The sequence below is a fragment of the Sphaerodactylus townsendi genome, linkage group LG01, assembly GCF_021028975.2.
Source record: "Sphaerodactylus townsendi isolate TG3544 linkage group LG01, MPM_Stown_v2.3, whole genome shotgun sequence".
In the NCBI taxonomy this organism is placed as follows: domain Eukaryota; kingdom Metazoa; phylum Chordata; class Lepidosauria; order Squamata; family Sphaerodactylidae; genus Sphaerodactylus; species Sphaerodactylus townsendi.
Window position 1 is genome coordinate 116,809,028 of NC_059425.1, and position 19,776 is coordinate 116,828,803.

General features: G+C 39.3%; 1 protein-coding gene across 1 annotated transcript in view; it reads left to right on the plus strand.

The window, feature by feature from the left end:
• MAN1A1 (mannosidase alpha class 1A member 1) overlaps nt 1–19,776 on the plus strand; it is a 64,228-nt gene that overhangs the window by 11,155 nt on the left and 33,297 nt on the right. The window contains exons 2-4 of the mRNA XM_048492106.1: nt 3,084–3,180; nt 12,324–12,439; nt 18,035–18,115. Coding sequence (XP_048348063.1) covers nt 3,084–3,180; nt 12,324–12,439; nt 18,035–18,115 — 294 coding nt within the window. The remainder of the gene's footprint in view (nt 1–3,083; nt 3,181–12,323; nt 12,440–18,034; nt 18,116–19,776) is intronic.

Here is a 19,776-nt window from a genome sequence, read left to right on the forward strand (position 1 = left end):
TAACTAGGAGGAGGGAGTTCTCAGATAGAACTAGATCCCAGGTACCATAGGGTATGTTAAAATATGTAGTAAGAACACTTGTTTCATGTTGCTTCTCAGACCATTTAAGCAAATATTTTTGTTTAATCTTTAGACTGCAGCTATAATCTGTCACCCCTCAAAATTGGTTAATTTAGATCCTTCGGATACTTGTCCGTTAGCATATGTGAAGAGCTGGTCTCAATCTGCTTCCTGTGACAGGTGTGAACTTGGCATTTGACTGCTAACAGCTGGCATTCTAAACAGGCCAGGAATTCTATTACCGTGGGGATGTTCAACCCATATGTGGTCCAGTTCCAATTTTTGGTATGTTTTTATGAATTATGATGAAAGATTGGCATTCACAAACCAGAACTTGCCTGGTTAACAGCTCTGCAGTCAAGTTTTTCAGAAAAATATGTTTTGCTAAATTTTAAAATGGGAGCGTGCTAAAGATTCACTAAACTAGTATTTCTGTCCAGCATAAAAAACCCCAATGGATATTGTAAACCTCTGTCTAGATCTCATTTCCACAACTGGATGAACATGACAGAGAATAGTTATTTCAGATAGAATTCATATACAGCTTACCATCCTGATTTAAGATAACTTTTGTATAATGTGCTGTCATAATTCTCCTGGAGGCAGAAGACATCTCATGTGAGTCTTCCCCTCCTCTTTCCTCAGGAGGCAGGAACAAACTTTTCCCACTCTTTCCACGATGCACCGCCTTCTCCCACTCTCCTCCAGTTTCCTGCCTACCTCCTCAGGAGTGCTAAGTTTTTTTGCAGGAGCTCTGCAAATTGGGTTATAGCCCCAATTTAAAAGACTAAATAATGATTTAGGTGATCAGGGATCCCAAAAAAATGCGCAGTGTGGCTCTGACATGGCAATCATAAGGAAGGAGTCAAAAAGCTTTCAAAGAACATGATGAGACTAGAAACATTTAGAAACAAATAAGAATGTACAAAACACTGTCAAATATAGTGTCTTTCTAAGGTAATAACAAAATTATTTATTCTGTAATTAGGAAAGGACAAGTGGGGGACCTTTAAGGAAGAACAAGTGGGGGACCTTTCCTTCCTCTCCCTCTCCCCCTCTTCATTCAGTCATCCCCGCTTCTTTCTCTTTCCCACCCCTTCTTCCCTGTCATTCATGCCCCCTTATGTCTCACCCAACTGCCATCTTGCTATCCCCCCTCCTTCCTCCTCCTAACCCAGACTTGGACCAATCATTTGTCTCCTGACTTTCCCCTTCCCCTGCTTGTCTCCTGCCAGTGGATGAGTGTTGTTTGTGGGAAGTTGTGAGTGGCAGGGGAATTCTTTGTTGTATCAATGGAAGGAAGTGATTGGAAGTGACAGTAGTTCCTCTTCCTCTTCTACTTGCCTAGGCTTTGCGATGAGGGACTGCAACTGTGGTGAGTTCTGTGTCATTGTTGCCTGAGGAGAGGTGAATCACCATGTCTGCTCTTTCCCTCTACCTTCCCAGGTGGGGACAAGTGAGACTCTTCATCTCTGTCCGTTTGAAATTTGGCTGAGGGGGTTAGCAGCAACAGTAGCTGCTGGCTACTCATTATCTGCAGCAACCTGGCATCATGTGATTGTCTCTGTTTCCCTCCCACCCTCTTCCTTGTGTACCTGCCTGCATTCGGACAGCAATCTTCTGTATTTGCTCAGTCAACTGTTTTCTTTTGGGGGCTTTTTTATCCCATCCCCTCTTTAGCAGCTTTAGGATTTTTTCTGAAATCCTGTGGGTTACCCTAAGTTTGGAGAAAAGTCATCATTCTTTCACTTTGGCCTCAATATGGATGTCACAGATGGGTTCCATGTGTGGTTATTAAATATATAGTTATGGTGAAGGTTAGAAGTGCCATGCTGTATGTGGGTATTGCTCTCAAATTTTTACTTGGGGTCAGATGCAGTGGAAGATTAGCAATCAATTCACCCCTCATTACAGGCTTCTGAATCCCTTAGTGCTGTTCTGGGGCGGGGGGGAGTGTCACACATCCCCATGAAGTGCAGTTTTTGGAGGCATTTTGTTCAAGAGCTGGATGAAGCAGCAAAGAAAGTTGTGCTCCTTATGTCAGGTGAATATTACTGCTGGGCAAGATCCTTCATTAAGGCACCATAGACCACCTCTATCAAATGAATAAGGTTTTATTTTTTAAGCTGCTTTCTCTTAGTATAAGGTTGCAATACTGTCAACCATATCAAGTTAATCCATGCCATAGTATTCCCTATCACTACATATGGGTGTGTAAGTTGACTGGAAGGAAGCATATTCCTTTAAAATGTGGTATAGGAGGAGAGTTTTTATGGATACCATGGACCATCAAAAAGATAAAATAAGTGAGTTCTAGATCAAATCAAGACTAAACTCCAGAAGCTAAAATGACTAAACTGAAGCTATTGTTCTTTGGTTACATTATGAGAAAATAAGATTCATTGGTGAAGACAATAATGTTATGAAAAGTTGGAAAAGCAGCAGGAAGAAAGGAAGATTCGATATGAGATGGATTGATTGTGTAAAGGAAGTCTCAGCTCTCCATTTGCAAGATTTAGACAAGGCTATTAACAATAGGATGTTTTGGAGAACATTGATTAATAGGATCACCATGAGTTGGAGCAATTTGATAACTGTTCACACACACACACACGCACACACAGAGAACTTTGTAAATATATAGCACATTAATAAAATACCTTTGCTACAGTATCTTTGCTTCAGAATCTGGTTGTCTTAGAAGAAAGTTTTAAACTGGACTAACACCCTGTATGGTAAATTTTTTAATGAGAATTAATGGATGTGCATTACAAATTCCCAATTAACAATATGGAGTGAAATCAAGTAAGACAGATTCAGTACTATAGCTAAAAGACAATTCCAGCAATATGATGATGTTATAATGTTTAATGTTAAAGTACTGTGGCTATAATGTGATAGGAATTTAATTACCCATTGAATTAAGCACATTATTCTTTAGCGTTCAGTTCATTTTTGGTACTATTTACTACAGTAGTTTCTTGTTAAATCAACATTATAATCCTGCTTTCATTTCCCTCCAGATGATGAAACATGCCTGGGATAATTATAAACATTACGCATGGGGATTAAATGAACTGAAACCCATATCAAAACAAGGACATTCAAGCAATTTATTTGGTAAGTAGTATGTGCTTTTGTACTTAATGACATGAGCTGATTTACTGCTTTGAAACTAGAGATCACATTAGACGCATGTGTGTTCTTAAACGGCTGCTTTTACATGTGCTATCTTTAAATTGTTGATTGTTGAATGTAAAGAAAACTGCACAATTGCCACCTTCTGGTTCTGTTCCCCAGTTACAGAGGCTACCATGCCTGTAATACCAGAGGTGCTATTATATTATATTATTGATTTTATCCCACTGGTATAGATCTATGAGACCTTCAGGGCAGCATAAAGTAAATATGCTACTTCATCTTTTAAAAAATATTATTGTTATGAGTATAGAATTCAGTGAAAAATTGATAAACTCTAAAATGCATTATTATGATTGGCATGCTAATTCTATATAGCTAAGGTAAGTATAGATTCTAGTGCCCTCTAGCTTTGACTGTTATAAATTCTTCAACTCTGTTATTTTTGACTTTCAGTGTTCATATTGTTTCCAAATGAAAGATAGGGAGTGTCCTTCGTATCTGGTGGACCATAAATAATAGACCATAACAACAATAATGTTACACTAACCTTTTGCTACTGATACAGTGCCTACCTCTGCCAGTAACCTATAGGTTCACAATCATCCAAAGTCAAACAAACTTGTGTGTGACTTATAGAAAGATGTCGTAGTTCTACTATCGTTTGCCAGATGGTATAACAATTGAATGCAGTGGCAACCTACTAGAGTCAGACCAATTATCCATTCATCTCCCCGTCCCCTTTCCTTTACCTTTTACCTGATGCCACCCCAACAAACCCTGTGTCTTACAGTAAAAAATTTAATATTGTATGTTATTATGATATCTAGGCTCTGCCAATAAGTCTTCAGTCTGGTCTACAAAGAAGTATGTAGGAATGGCAGTTTTGATGAGTCCGTTTGGACTACACTATTGATAAGAGTCTGAACTACAAATATTACACATGGGACTATCACTATGTGTATATGTTTGACGTATTTATCTGTTTTTTATGGACAACTGTTTTATTGTAACATGGAATGCCAATAAAGGCTTGAATTGAAAAAAATGATAGACCAATTTTGCATCATTGCAACCCAAACTTTTCCTTGTTACATGGATCAGTTCGGGAGCTTACTTCCACGAGAGATGAATACTTCCCTGTGCCATTTGTCATGCTGCCTTAAACAAAGATGTTTACATGCATTCTGTCTTTTTGCCTGTTTCTTTCTTTGGGTCTAGAGTTTTAGCCCATCTGTTTCTTTTGTCTTGTTGGCAAGATACGTTATCATATTTTGTGATCCACATACTGATTGACTTCAACATACTTGTAATCTGCCTTGGATCCATGGAGACAAGTAGACTATAAATGAAATAGTAACTTGTCTTCTCCTTCAGGCTCTTCCTTTTCATATTTATGGTAGACTCTGCCATCTACTTTTTTTCCAGCCACTCAGAATGTTAAATTTCTTAAAAGAAAAAGAGAGTGTATTTTAGGTTGGGAGGATGCATGTGAAATTTTGGCAACCTCCAAGTTTAGAATTCTTATTTCAGAAGAAGAACAGAATATCTGTGCCTTGTACTCCCCAATATCAACTGTGCATACTCAATCCATGTTACCATGCTGAATTTCCCAGCCCTCGCTGCATTTCCTTGGTTCAGGGGGCAGGACCAACAAAAATGTAAAATCCTTGTTGATTTTGTATAATTTAAAGGCACCCTGATTGATTATTGTATGCAGGCTATTGCACAAATTATTTTAATTTATTGTCAGGAATTATGATATAAATTGCTCTGAGGTGGGAGTAGTCTAATAATCTATTAATCAAATACACAAACACTTAAATGTGATACCGCTGTTCAACATCTGTAGACTTGAGAGGCACAAAGATTATATGGGGCTGTTGTCAGTGGCAGTTCTCTGTTTTCTTTGACATTGTTTTATTCCCATTGAGTTCTAGGTAGACCATTGCTCTTAATTCTAAACCATGTTTTTGTCTCACTGATTCATACTTGTTTTTTCTTCCCAATGGCTCTGTGTTGAATTGTATACAATTCTTGACATTCACAGGAGATTTCTCCTGGGATAACCTTAAATGACAAAATCTATAAACTTTAGATGGTAGAGTTCCCAATAGGAGGCAAAACAACCAAATTTCTGCAAAATGCAATGATGGACACGGTAGAAATAAAGTTTTATGTGGTCAGACTGTGAATAAGCAGCTCACAAATTACAAATCTTCAAATGGCAATTGTCTGCTCTGCACAGCATTTCTTTGGCACATGAGTGGTGATTTGAATGATCATGTACAAAGTGTCACATTTCTCTTAAGGTGCTTGTTCTCAGTCTTAAGCTATGCCTATGAGACAACTCTGACACAGAGCTAGATAACGTAAAAAGCCTTCTGAAAATTCTGTTGAAAAAAACTTCACTTGAATGTCTTGCAGGGTGCTGAATAGCATGATCAAAATATACAGTTTCTCTTTCTGTGTATGAAGACAGAAGTCATGAAACTTTTGTAGAACCTTTTCATCCCCCCAAATCTCTCTTTGGTTAGCTTTTTGGTTGAACTGTTACATTTAACTACTCAAAGAGAAGTCTTGATTGTTGACTTTCTCATTAACAGCTCAGGCTTTAAAAAAAAAACCAAAACACCTAGAGTCTGAAATGCCAAGGCTGGAAAATAAATTTCAATTTTTCAGGCTAGCCTTGCACTCTTTGACTTTAACCCATGTCAGTAAATACTCATTTTGGCAACAGAAATTGTAAACTAAACATACATTTGATCATCGAAATCTGAGAGTGGAACATTAGGTGCCATGCCATGTTTCAACTGGCTCAAAGTTTCCCCTTAGGTCTCTAGAAGATTCTGCTTTCCACCTCCTTGTTTTATTTGTGAGCGCAGATTTGCTATGTGAACACTGGTTAACTGTGCCATCTGTGGGTTGTAGTAGCAGCTGAACATGATTAACCTTCGGCAACAGGAACTGGATTAGTTTAAGCTATTACAATGTTTCAAAGCTGTTTTCCTTTCCGTGCTCTTATTCTGGCAGTATGCACAAACTGATGACTAAGTGTTTTGATTTCATAATTATCACTGGCAAATAAGTAGCTACTCTGAAGTTAGGATGTGAGGATTTTGTTGTACTTAGCTCAACCCTGCTGTATAGGCCACAGTGCTGCAGCTTCTGTAGGTCTGCCTATTTGCCTCATTCCTGCCAATATCCCCTTTGCTATATACTGAGTGTCTTGGTTGCTGACTATTACTACTTGTTGCATTGCAGTGAATTGACAGAGTAAATAATACAGCAAAGATCCAAGTGTGTTGATTTGTAGTACTTTACTGGATAACAAAATGAAGTTACACTAAATAAAGAAACAGCAAACACTGTGCCTGTGCCTTTTCTCTTTTACTGGAAGAAGAAGCAGAGAGATCTTTCCAGAAGCTCATATGATTCCAGGCTTGTGACTTCAGCAGTTAACTCTTGCTTGACTGAATGAAGCAGTCACTTGTAAATCCTAACACATCTCTTTCCTGTATTTATTTTCCACATAGGCAAATTATTATTATTTATTTAGTAGATTTAGTAGACCACCCTGCTCCCGGAGGGCTCAGGGCAGTGTACAATAAAGCCAACAACAAACTGTGATAGAAGATAACATAAAACAATATAAATCAAAAAAGTGTATTAAAATCTATTAAAATCAGTAGCATCATTAAAACTCGCATTAAAGCCCATTTTATTAAATGGCGTCCGAACCCCAACTCCCTGCTCTCATACTCCCAGGAGGAGATCAGCAGATCACCGAGGATAATATGCACAGATGGTTCTTGGGGGCATCAAGAGGAGGCAGACAATCCGCTGCCTGCCTTCCCAAAGGCCCGGTAGAACAACTCAGTTTTATAGGCCCTGCAGAACTCACCAAGGTCCCACAGGGCCCTAACAGCTGAAGGAAGAGTGTCCCACCAGGCGGGGGCCAGGGCCAAAAAAGCCCTGGCCGGAGTAGAGGCTAGCCGCATCATTGCGGGGCGAGGGGCCACCAGTAAGTTTGCCTCTGCAGAATGCAAAGGCCAAACTGGGATATGTGGAGTAAGGACGTCTCAAAGGTATGAGGGCCCCAGGCCGCAAAGAGCTTTAAAGGTCAGCAGCAACACCTTGAAGATGATCCAGAATTCCTCTGGGAGCCAGTGCAGGCAGCGCAACCCAGGGGAGATGTGGTCCCTAACAGAACCACCTGTGAGAAAGCGAGCCATCGCATACTGGACCAGCTTCCGCTTCTGGATCAAGGGAAGGCTCATGTAGAGCGAGTTACAATAGTCTAACCTGGAGGTGACTGTTGCGTGGATCACCGTGGCCAGGTCAGCCTGGGAAAGGTAGGGGGCCAGCCACCGAGCCTGGTGAAGATGTGAAAAAGCAACATGGGCAACCTGGGTCTCCATAGAAAGAAATGCATCCAGGTGGACCCCAGGTTGCGAGCCGAGGAGGTCAGTGCCAAATGTGTGAAGCTTGCTGCTGTACATTTTCCCCTTCAGAAAGTGGGCAAAAGTTCCGGTAGTAGCAGGGATGGATGTTGAATTCCTGTTTGCCAGGTTGAGTTAAGTTCACAGGTTCATGGACTCTGGACAGCATTATGTACTTACGATTCAGAGGCTCTGGGTGTTCTGAAGGAGCTAAGCATCACTATTTTGTGTATCCTTCTTGGAGATTGAGACAGTCCCCTCCTTTAAACCAAGGGAACCCATGCAACCTCTTATGTTTTTGGGTAACCAGTTTTTTTGGGATATATACCTTCCCCTCAATTACAAACTTTTCTTAGGGTAGCACCTTTTCTGGTAAGCAAGAAGAACATGGAAATCACTGAGGCAGAAATTGTTATTTTATTTTATTCTATTTGTAACCAGATTTTTAGTATGTAAATAACAAAAATTTATTTATTTTTGAAGGACAGATAAGTAGTGCAGGTCTCCAGGTAGTCAAGGGAGAAGCCTGGCTTAGGCACATAATTTAAACTAGCTGTGTCATCAGAGTGGGGTGTGAATTCTCTTTAATGCTTGTGTTTACCAACAGGCTTTCACTGATTAGCCACTGGGTTGGATCTTTCATGTACCCACCAGTTTTTCCTTTCCCAGGAGTCAAACTAAATGGTTTAAATCTGGCTCCTCACCAGAGACAGGCCTAACAATCAAGTCAGAGGTAGGGTTAAAACGACTCTGCCACACTAGCAGGTGAAGGTACCCTTCAACCTGCTTTCTTGCTGAGGGAGACCCAAAATCTATCCATTCAGTTTCCCTGACCCAGTCCTTAACTACCTCCAACATTCCATCCCCACTCTGAAAGGTAGACAGGATGCTGGAGCAGCCCTCTTATAGGTTGACAGCTGAAACAGCTGAGTGGATGTTTCTCCTTTAAGGGGCAGGACAGCCTCTTGTCTGTTGCAGAAATATTAGGAAATAGGCCACTTTAATAGCGGAGTTGTCCTTGCAGATCCATAAACTGTAGTTTGTATTTATAGCTTCTACTGATTTAATATGATAAACTCTTTGAAATCCAATAACAGTTTCTTCTGGCAACTTAACCTGCTCCAAGATTTATTATTGAATGAAATAACTTCATCCAATTAGTGTTCTGTTCATTTAAAATTAGATTACCTTGATTTGTCCTCTAAATGATGCCAACTTGCATGTTTCCCTTGGAAGTCATTGGGTATGTTTTGCAGAACAGTGTAGTATAAGATTATTCAAGAGATCTACAGGACAAGAACTATTTATTCAAAAGTGAGGCCAGGGTTTTTCCAGTTATGCCATAAAGAAGGGGTTGTCATTTGATTACAAGTTAGTTATGTCCATTTTATCAAATGTATCTTACATACAGGCTTGTCTTCCTTTGGGGTTAATTGTTTCCATTAACTTGCACATAGTACTATTTGATAATCTAGTTTTTTCTAGTTTATGTATTTATTTAATTCATTTATACCCCACTTTACTCCCCAGTGGAGACCTAAAGCAGTTTACATTATTCTCCTCTCTTCCATTTTATCTCCACAACAAACCCTGGAGGTAGGTTAGGCTGAGAGTGTACAACTGGCCCAAGATCACCCAGTAACTTTCAGATACTAGTCCTGCACAGTTAACCACTGTACCACACTTACTTATTTCACTCTGATTACACTTGCACACAAATGTAAGGTCTTTGAGCTTGGTTGTGCACTAGTTTACATTCGGAGAGACTGGTGCTGTTTATTCAGATCTTACTATAGAAGTGTTCGGATTTTTTAAAATAATATCTTTGTTTTCCACTGGCCAGTCCCTTAGTGGGAATTGTCAGTAACAATCAAATAATTATTTGCAGGTACTACCTGGTTGGCTTTGCTGCATTGCTGTTTCTGTTTGGTTGTCCTAACTAGTCCTCTAAAGGGGGATACTTGATAGCCAGTATTATGTGTAAGACATCAATCCACTAGAAAGGTTAAATAGATTTGGCTCTTTCATTGGAAAAGTTCACAATTAGTTGCTGAAATCCTAAAATTATCCTCTGAGGCTCTTGGAACTCCTTAAACATGTTCTGCAGTTCTCTGAAAGGTGTCTCCCTGAACTCCATTCTTAGCCATTTTGCAAAACAAATCCTTGCCTGGATTTATGTCTGACACTAGTAACTATTGGAATGCTTGGTTATCTTCCTTTTCATTACCTTAGCCTTTAGAAATTTCCTGCTTTCTACCTTTATAAACTGCACATGCATTTCTGGTTTGCCTTTTGTAATAGTGTTCATTTCTTGAGCACAAGTCTATGCCTGTAGTCTAACATTTTTCCCCCTACTATGAGGCTGCTCTAGTTGGTTTGTCAAAGCTCATCCATTAATATTGGAAGATTATAAAAATATGTTGTTAGCTTATATTTTTAATGATTTGTATCTTTTGGTGATAGTCAGGAAAATGGAGTATTGCATAACAATTGCATAACATTCATTTCTGGAGCCTGACATTTCTGCTACAGCAAACTGTATCAGTTTTTTTCTAGCAAAATAGCATGCTTTAAAAAGAGAACACATTCTCAGTGTGCACTAATCTACAGTGATGCTTTTTTCCTTTATTTTAAGAACTTAAGAGTTGCCAAGGATTTAGAGATGTCAACTGATATTTTAGTTGCTTCCTAGCTAAAAACTGAGCACTTGAGGTCCTTCCATTTTTTTGCTTACCTAAATTCGCTGTGCTGAAATCTCTCATAATGCAAGCTGTATCACTTATTCATGCAACACACATGGAATGGTGTGTTTGAGCATGGTATGTCAAGCACATCCATTATTTGTTGTAGAACTGCAAAAAAGGAAGAAAAAGGTCAATTATATTGATTACTGTGACTTTACTTCAAGACATAAGAACAATTTAAGTGATACCAAATTAGAAATATTCTGCATAAACATTCTTTTTGTTATATCTATTTATGCATTTCTAGATTCATATGTTTGCGTAAATTTTAGTACTATTCAGGATTGTTGATGTCTAGGTCAACTCAATGATGAATAAATAACAGGCACTGCTTGGCTATTTATATTTGAATTACTGTATGGATACTTAGAGAGACATTTTAAGAACTGGGATAAGGTCACCAATCCTGGGTTGGGAAATGTCTGGAAATTTTGGGAGGGGAAGATGCTTAGTAGGAATGAGGTGCAATGGAATCCACTCTCTAAAGGAGCCATGTTCTCCAGGGAGACTGATCTCTATCTTCTGGAGTGAGTTGTAATTTTGAGAATCTCCAGGCATGGAATGCTGTCTATTTATTTTTAATTTTTTTAACTTACAGCCAACTTTACAGCCCCATCCAGATGGGGGAGGCTGAACACGCACAGACAGCAGCGCAGGGCCATGTAGTGTATTAGCCCCCCCCCATGTCACATAAGGGACAGCTCCACAAAGCAGGGAGAAAATGCGCTGACAGCTGGCCTTCCCTCAACTCTACAGCAGGTGAACTTGGAAGCCCAGACCACCATGGAGCTGTGCTAATGTCTAGCGCGGATGCTGATGTGGGGGACCAGGGCATTTCCTGAGATGGAGCTGATGTTAGTTGGCTTCCACCCTGGGTTTGTGACCAGTTGCACTGCAGACCTGGACTTTTGCCACTCATTGGGCCCCATGGAGGACTTTCTGGTGGCAGGGAGGCTTTTTGCTTCCCCCCCACCTGAACCTCTTGAAAGCCCATTGGAGATTGTGCATTGCCGCCTTTTCTGCACTGTCTCCACCCGCTGCAGCAATCTGGATTGTCCTGTTAGGATGGCATGCAATATATCTGCATACAAAATAAGAATGTGTTTCTAGAGAATGTAACTTTGGCTGATTCCGCATGGGCCCAAAACAGCGGTGTGAAAACAGTATAAACCCTTTTACACTGGCCCTTTCTGCACAGTGGAAAGGGCACCTCTCCACCAGCAGAAATTATGCTGGTGGAGGGGAGGGGGCTGTTTGCACGGGAGCGTGGCATGAAGCGGTCCCCGAGAAGAGACTGAACTGTGGCACAGAAGAGCCTTTTCTGCTGCCTTCTTCATACTCACCTTCGGCCCCTCCAGTGTCGGTCTGGAGGGCTGCAGGGACCCGCCCATGCTGCCCTCCGACCTCCAGGAGTCGGAGGGCAGCATGGGCAGGTCTCAGCAGCCCTCCAGACCGACGCTGGAGGACGAGGTGAGGGGGGAGGATGGGAAAGCGGCACCTTCGGCGCGGTGTGGTTTGCACCGTGCCGATGGGAAGGCAGCACTTTCCAAAAACCTCCCTCAGGAAGGAAGGTGGAAAGCGGCGCCTTCACGCCACTCGGGACCGCACAGGATGGCGTTTTTGCCATCCCTGGGCCACTGTAAATGGCCCGTGCAGCCTGTTTTAAACCCTTTTACACCATCAGCCTTTACACGGAATCAGCCTTTGATTGAAAATCTAAAAAGAATATCAAAATTTTCAGTGCTGCTTGATGAACATGTTTCTAGCATGCTGACAAACAAGAAAAATCCCCAAAATTTAATCTGAAACTCTTCATAATTATAATTACTTAAAAATGGTAGTCTGAGAAACCTACAAATCAGTATTCACAGTTGTTTAATTAGATGTCTGGTTGCTGTATCTAGAAAGCATCACTATTTAAGTTTCTGTGTCTTTTCAGGTAATATTCAAGGAGCAACAATTGTAGATGCCTTGGATACACTGTATATCATGGAAATGAAAGATGAATTTAAAGAAGCCAAAGAATGGGTGGAGAAAAATCTAGATTTTGATGTGGTGAGTATTAGTCTATTCTGCTAATTTAGACAAGAAAGATACTTGTGAGTGGAGAAATATTTTTGATTTATCCAATCTTGTGGGTAGGGGGGAAACATAAACAAGATTTCTAGTAAGTTATTGGCCTTCATATTTTGCCTGCACTTTTCATAAGTCAGTTCTTTAAACATAATATCCTTAATTATATTTTGAGATGTTGAAGTATCTGTTTTATAATGTCAGTAGGTATTTTCATTGGATTTGGAAGAAAATATAGGTGATTGTATGAAAACGCATCTCAGATACTGACTTTAATTTCCATTGGTTAGAGGACATCCTACAAGTCACACGAACATCAGAATTATCATGGTCCTTGGGGCAATATTCCCAAAATGCCATACTTTAGCTGTACTGATTTTTATGCGATTCCTCTGTTTAAAAAAATCTGACTTTTAAAGCTGTTGTACAGAGTGTTTTATTAGGCCACTGCAGCAATTAAATCAGTCTGTTCAATTCTAAAGTTTAAGGAAGCTGTACTACATTATTTCCAACTTGTAGCCATTCAAGCAGCAGGAAATACCTTTCTGACACAGAATTATATTTTGTTTCACCCTTCATTTGTTTCCTTAATCAGTGGCCTGTGAGAAAGCATGTATATCAAGATATTGTTTGTATTATTCTGAAATTTGGGCTGTAATAAATGTCCAGAAGTCTGTTTGGCAAAATGTCTTAATTTCATGATGTTACCGACCCCCCTCCAAAAAAGGATATAGCTACAATACTTGCACAGAAATAAATCCCATGAGTTAGGTAGGACTGATTTGGATATAAGGTTGCATTATCAGCATTTGTTTCAGCTTAAAGTAAAAGCAAGTAAGAAATAAATTAATGCCAATTGTTAAACTAATAGTGAATTGAAAAAAACAATTTCAGTAACTGCATAATAAATAGCAAGGAGCAGGTAGCTATAAATAGGTAGAAAAAAGATGTCCATATGTGCCTAGGATATATATGGAGTGTTTAATAAACTGTCTGGAGAATGTTGCTTATCAGTCACCAAAACATAACCAGCTAGAAATACTTCTCATTTGTAATGGAAGAGCTCATTCCAAACTCTTTCAAAAATTTTGAATGAGCTATTCCATTATAACCTCTATGCTTTACCAGTAGACTATACTGCATCATATAAAAGGAAATGCAGTACTGCATAAGGACACAAAACTTCCAGAGGTTTTTAAGCCATGAGGTAAAACATTTTCCCTCTGCTTTGAGGGAAAAAGTTAAATGGGGTGGAGGGATAATCAGATATAGCCTTCAGTAATAATCAGATATAGCCTTCAGTAATAATCAGATATAGCCTTCAGTAAATTCGGTTGGTGCTAGCTTGTCGTAATAATATCATGGATAACTATCACTTTAAAGAAAGCTTTCAAAGGCCTCACTGAATATAACAGCATAACTTTGACTGTGGTATGTATGATGGACCATCGTTCATACCACCCTCCATCATACCTATCCATCATACATACCACCCTCAAAGTTATGCTATCCTGCCCCTGGGGGGAAAATCATGTTTTCATATGAGTCCATAGGAGTCCTGCTCTAGCATCCAGTCCACCTTTGAGGAGGGGGATGAGATGTTGGAGGGGACACAGGAGGAGGAGTTGAGTTCTGCCCCAGGGAGAGAGCAGTGACAACTCTGGTCTGGCTCAGGAAAAAAACTGGACAGAGTGGAGGGTAGCTCTGCCTGGTAGTATGGCAGGTGATATAACTCTTAACTAGTTAGGCCTGACTCTGGTGATGAGCAGACCTTGTACGGTCTAGTCTGACTTTGGGGAAAGGGCAGGTTGCTGTGGGTGGAATCTTGTGTGAGAGAATGGATCCAAACTTGTGTCTAGTCAATAAAAGTATTGTAGAAAAGTATTTTTCAAAATTATAACCAGTTTAAATTTTTGTGCCCCAACCAGGTATTTCCATTGTTTATCTGAAGACCTGTATTTCTGGTTTGTTCCTTTTAAACCAACCTATACATATATAAATCTTCTGGGTTGTTTATATATTTATCCAGCCTCAGTAATATCTTTGTGCATGACAGCAGCAAACTCAAAGCCTATACACTTGCTGTCTGTAGAACACCTGGAAAGTGAGAGGGAAGTTCAAAAGGACCTAGATCCCCCAAATCATAGAAGGTTGGGTGTGTCTCCTCAGTAGGAAAAAAAGTCTTGTCGCAGTAGCTTTTACAGGTCTTTAATCTTTAAAATCTGCTGGGAAATTATCAGTTGAAAATTAAAATAGATTCCTCAGATGGCTCAATAGTAAGATAATTTAGTTAACTTGTATAAGAAATTATACCTTCTTGCTGCACCTCTTCCAATTCTGATAGTTTTTTTAAAAAAATCTCAGGGAGTTTACATTTTGTCTAGCAAAGACAACTAACTGTATATAGGGTTTTGTTTTTGTACCTGAAGCTGAGCTCCATCGATCAGTCATTAATTTAACAGTAATGTGATTAATCCTAACTTACTAAAGGCTAACAAATCATGTTGCTTGCTGCATTTTATTGTGCTGTCTCTAAAATGATTGACTGGCTGCTGCATTTTAGACACAGCATGATGAAAGCAGGCACTTTCTTTCCTGCAAAGTGATGGTGAAATAATTTTTTTCAACTGTTGAGTCATATTCTCTGTTACCTAGCTGTCTACTATTAGATAATTGCTACCATTGAGCAGTGGTAGTAGGGGTTGAAATTTCAGTTGATTTGATCTGTAGACTAATCTCCAGAGATTTTTATTCAGTGTTCGTAATTGAGTCTTAAATACATTCATGCAAAATATGTGCTTCTGAAGAAGCAAGTTTTTTTAAAACTAGTATTTACTTTTTTACTTAACATATAACATCTGCGGAATTGAATAGTGTTAATTTTGGCACACTGCTTGCCAGGGAACTTGAAGGTTCTGTAAACTACAAATGAAAATGGATAGAAATAGTGTTTTTGTTCCAGTGTTGTATAAAAAGAAGCAGTAGCTACTTATGAAACATGATCTCCCAGTTGGTAACTGACTTCTATGAGCACAACTCTTTCAAGGAATCTTCTGATTTTTCTGATTCTTCTTCTTTTCCATCCCTCCTCCCCCAACCACTCCAGAAGTATTGCCCCTTTAATTAAATCCTAAAATTGATAAACACCAAAGAACAGCTGTCCCAGATTTTGTGAAAATTTAGCTGAAGTATGAAAAGAAATTGATGTCTGCATGTTTCGGGAAACATTTCTGTGTATAACAAATGCACTTGGTAGTGTTCCTGCTTAAGACTAGTTCAGTTCTTTGGTTCAGTTCTTTGATCTCCATACTTTACATTCTAAGGGCCTTGGATGCAGAATATTATCTTAAAGCTGTGGGTGTAGTTTTCTGTTTCTTCCTGATATCTTTTCTAGCTGTTTATCTTAAATAAAAAGACCTTTTCTCTCTGTAAATACAGTCAGCAGGAAATTGATAGATTTCTGATTACAAATAAATAGTAGCAAGCCACAAGCACAATGGCCAAACCATGTTTGAGTTACTTCAGGAATTAACTTGGGGTTTTCTTGAGCTGTCTTTTTTTAATGAAAAACTTTATTTATATTAACACATAATGTTTTAATCACAAATTAGGGTTTGTGTTCTTCAGTACATTTGTAGGGAATAGCACAAACCATAACTGTGATTCAGAGATTCCATTGTTTGTTACAGGAAACACTTTTTTCATTAACTTGATCACCCCATCCTATGTTTGTTTTTCACTGCAACTTGTAGTTATCTTGTTTTTTAAAAAAAGCTCAAACATAAAGTAACAGTGGTGCTCAGATTAGTGTTGGGCAGTTAAGGACAACTTTGTTGAAATGCCTCCACGTAGAATTATTTAAGTTGCTGTCTAGCAAGAGGTAACAAGATAGGGGTTTCATAACTAGAAGAATTTGGAGTACACAGGATAGAAAGTATAAAGCCCTTTCATATTCCAAAGTAGCCTCAACAAGCTCTGCTGTACAGAAGTGATGCTGAATGCAATGTTGAGGTGAGTTGTGAATCAGTTTAAAGAAGAGGGTGATAAACTGGGTCAGTAGAAATAGGTCTGCTTGGGTCACTGATGTTTATTGTATTGTGGTAAGAAAAACTGAAGTTTGGGGATCTTACATTATTTCCTCCTTTTCTCCAAGTCCAGGATGATATTAACTTTAAAAACTGATGATTCTTCTAAGCAGTTCCAACTAGGGCAGTGGTGGCGAACCTATGGCATGGGTGCCAGAGGCGGCACTCAGAGCCCTCTCTGTGGGCATGTGCACCCCCCCACACACACACACACACCCCTAGGCTGGCCTGGGCCACTGGGCCCAATTACTAGCATTAAACCTACGACCTAGTTTTGGGGAAGCAGTGTAGGTAACCCTGTTAAACGCTGTTAAACCCCACTGATTTTCATGCGAAGAACTAAAGTGCAATCCTTTACCTGGGAGTAAGTTCGGTTGCTGGCAATGGGGCTTGCTTCTGAGTAAACCCACCTAGGATCGTGATTCACCCATTGGAAAAGTTGCATGGTTGCTTCAAAGCAAAGCCACTGACTACCACCTAGCTTACTCCCAAGTAACGCACACCTCAGAGCCAACCATTTTTTCTAAACTAAAATCTCAGTATTCAGGTTAAAATGCCGTGTTGGCACTTTGTGATAAATAAGTGGGTTTTGGGTTGCAGTTTAGGCACTCGGTCTCAAAAAGGTTTGCCATCACTGAACTAGGGTAATTGATTGAAATGAAACATGATTTGCACATTCCCAATGTATCCAGTCAGCTGCATAGGAGGTAGATGTGCCTTCCATACAGTTTGGGTAAGGAAGGTAACAACAACAACAAATTTAAAGAAGGTGCTCAAATAGTCTTGGAACTCAGTAATGTTTTGCTAATGTGGAGGGGGGGGGGTCCTAATAACCTCCTTTCCATTTATAGGCTCGCAACTTTGATATATTAAAGTCATTTTTATGTGTCAAAAAGAATCCATTATGTTGTAGCTTCATAATGCTTGATGTAGAAAAAGTTTATTTTAATAGACATATTAAAATAAGGTGAGGTGACTGAAGAGGTGACTGAAGAAGGGTTAGGGTTTTGGGTTAGGGGTGTCATCAGACACAATTCAAAAATCTTCGAAACAATGCAGAAAAGAGTGGTTTTGTGAAATGTTGTAACCTGCATTTAAGGGAGCAATGAGAAATTTAAATAGCTATTAAAGGAAGTATTTAAATCTGGTAAATAGCAGGTTTTGGTCTGTCAGCCTGATTCATAGAGTGATGTAATTCTGGAAGCTATTATCCAGATTTTGTTTTGTTTTTTTACATTTTTACATTTTGCCAAATAATTATTGTATGATCTGGCATCTTGGGGTAAAGAAGACTTGACAACTAGCTTGTTTATTCCGATATTGAACCAAGCTGACAAAGTCATAGAAGGGAAACCTAGTATCTTAATATTGGGATCTTGTATAAGCTAAAGAACCTCCGGTTCTAGAACCAATCCAATAATGTTCAAATCATGTTATATTTTCATGCCAGCAATTAAATTTGAGGTTTAAAATATTTTATTTGTATTTTCAGGATGCAGAAGTCTCTGTTTTTGAAGTAAACATTCGTTTTGTTGGTGGGCTACTTTCAGCGTACTATCTTTCTGGAGAAGAGGTAGGATTGTCATTTGAATTATAGAGTTACAAGTGAAAGTTCAAAGTTCTGCTCAAGTGACAAGATATAGTTTAGTAACATCATATTGTCCAATCTGAGGAATATATGATCCCCTGGGATTAGTTATAGTTGGTATATGTCTCTTTCTAAAAAGGTCACCTATAACTTAGCATCTGGGAGCTGAAAGTAAGATGTCTGTGATTCATGTATATCTCTGAATGTGTCATCTCCTTGGAAATGCTTAAACAGAAATCTGAAATCCTACACTTAAACCACCAGGAATCAAAAGTCAGCACAATGACAGATTCAGTGGGTATAGAATAATTAATCCAGTCACACTAAAGACAGTTAAGAAAATGTGTGGTACAGTTTCCAAGATCAATTTAAAACAGATCTCTGACATGCTGATTTTCCTTGTCCTATAATTTTTTGACCATGCCAAACATTCAAACATCTTGTTATCTGCATTCTGACTGGTCTGTTGATCAGATTGACTGCCCTGTAGTTTCCTGGGTCATTCCCCTTCCCTTTTTTTGAAAATCGGGATAACATTTGCCCTCCTCCATTTTTCCCCATGTCTCTTGTCCTCCAAGAGGTCTCAACAATCACGGGAAAAGACTCTGCGTGCTCTCTAGAGAGTGGTTTTTTTTGTTTCCATTTCTGGTCATCGTTGAGGGTTGCTGTTCCCCCAAGAGAAAAGCCAACCCTGCTGCTTTTCCACCCGGAATGCATCTCCAGAGTGAGAATAGCTCTGGAAGTGCTCACCTCCATCAAGAGGTGAGAAAAGGTGTGTGGAGCACTGGGAACACCACCAGCCCTGTCTGTACTTCTCACCTGAGTTCACTTAACAGCACTTGGCACTCGGGAAAGAGGCAGCTTTACTGATGGCATACCTCCTTTAAAAACATGAAGTTAAAGGAAGGAAAGGGTATTTCTTGCCAGGCACTTCATACTTCAGCCAGCAAGAATTTTGAGTCTGCCTGAAAAGATGAGTATTTTTTTTATCTGTATTCCTAATTTTTGGACTGCGTCATCATTCAGTAGTGTGGAGATCTCCATTTTGAAATGTAAAGTGCTACTTGGGATGAAACAGAAGAGTATAATGGAGAGTTCTCATTTTGTTTAGAGGTGCTACAAAGGACTTACAATGTATCTTTTTAAAAGACTAAAAATAGCTTGGTGAAGGCTGATATTTGGTGTTGGAGTGAGAGGGGGCCACGTGTGTACTAAAAGAATTGTAAACTCTGAACTGAATGAACTACGAATGACATCTAGTGGTGATGTTTGGTAATTGCATCTAATGTGAAATGGCAGAATTAAAGAGCAGAGGATGTGTTGCATCAGGCACATCTAGTTCAGGTGCTGTACAAAAAATGGAAGTTCTTATTCTATGCAAAAAGATGTGTCTGAAATGAAACAGAAGGTGGAACATCTTGTTAAACTTATATGGGAGATTGCCGTAATGAAAAAAGAAATTACAGGAATGGGTATAGGACTCAAAAAGTATCTGAAGATATGAAAACATTAGAAACCAAAATTGATGTAAATTCCAAAGAAATTCATTGTCAGGCAGCGAAATTACTTTGGCTGGACTTTATATAGAGAGTGTTGTGTGATAAGGGCACTTCTGGAAAGGAATGATGAACATGTTAGAACAGAAT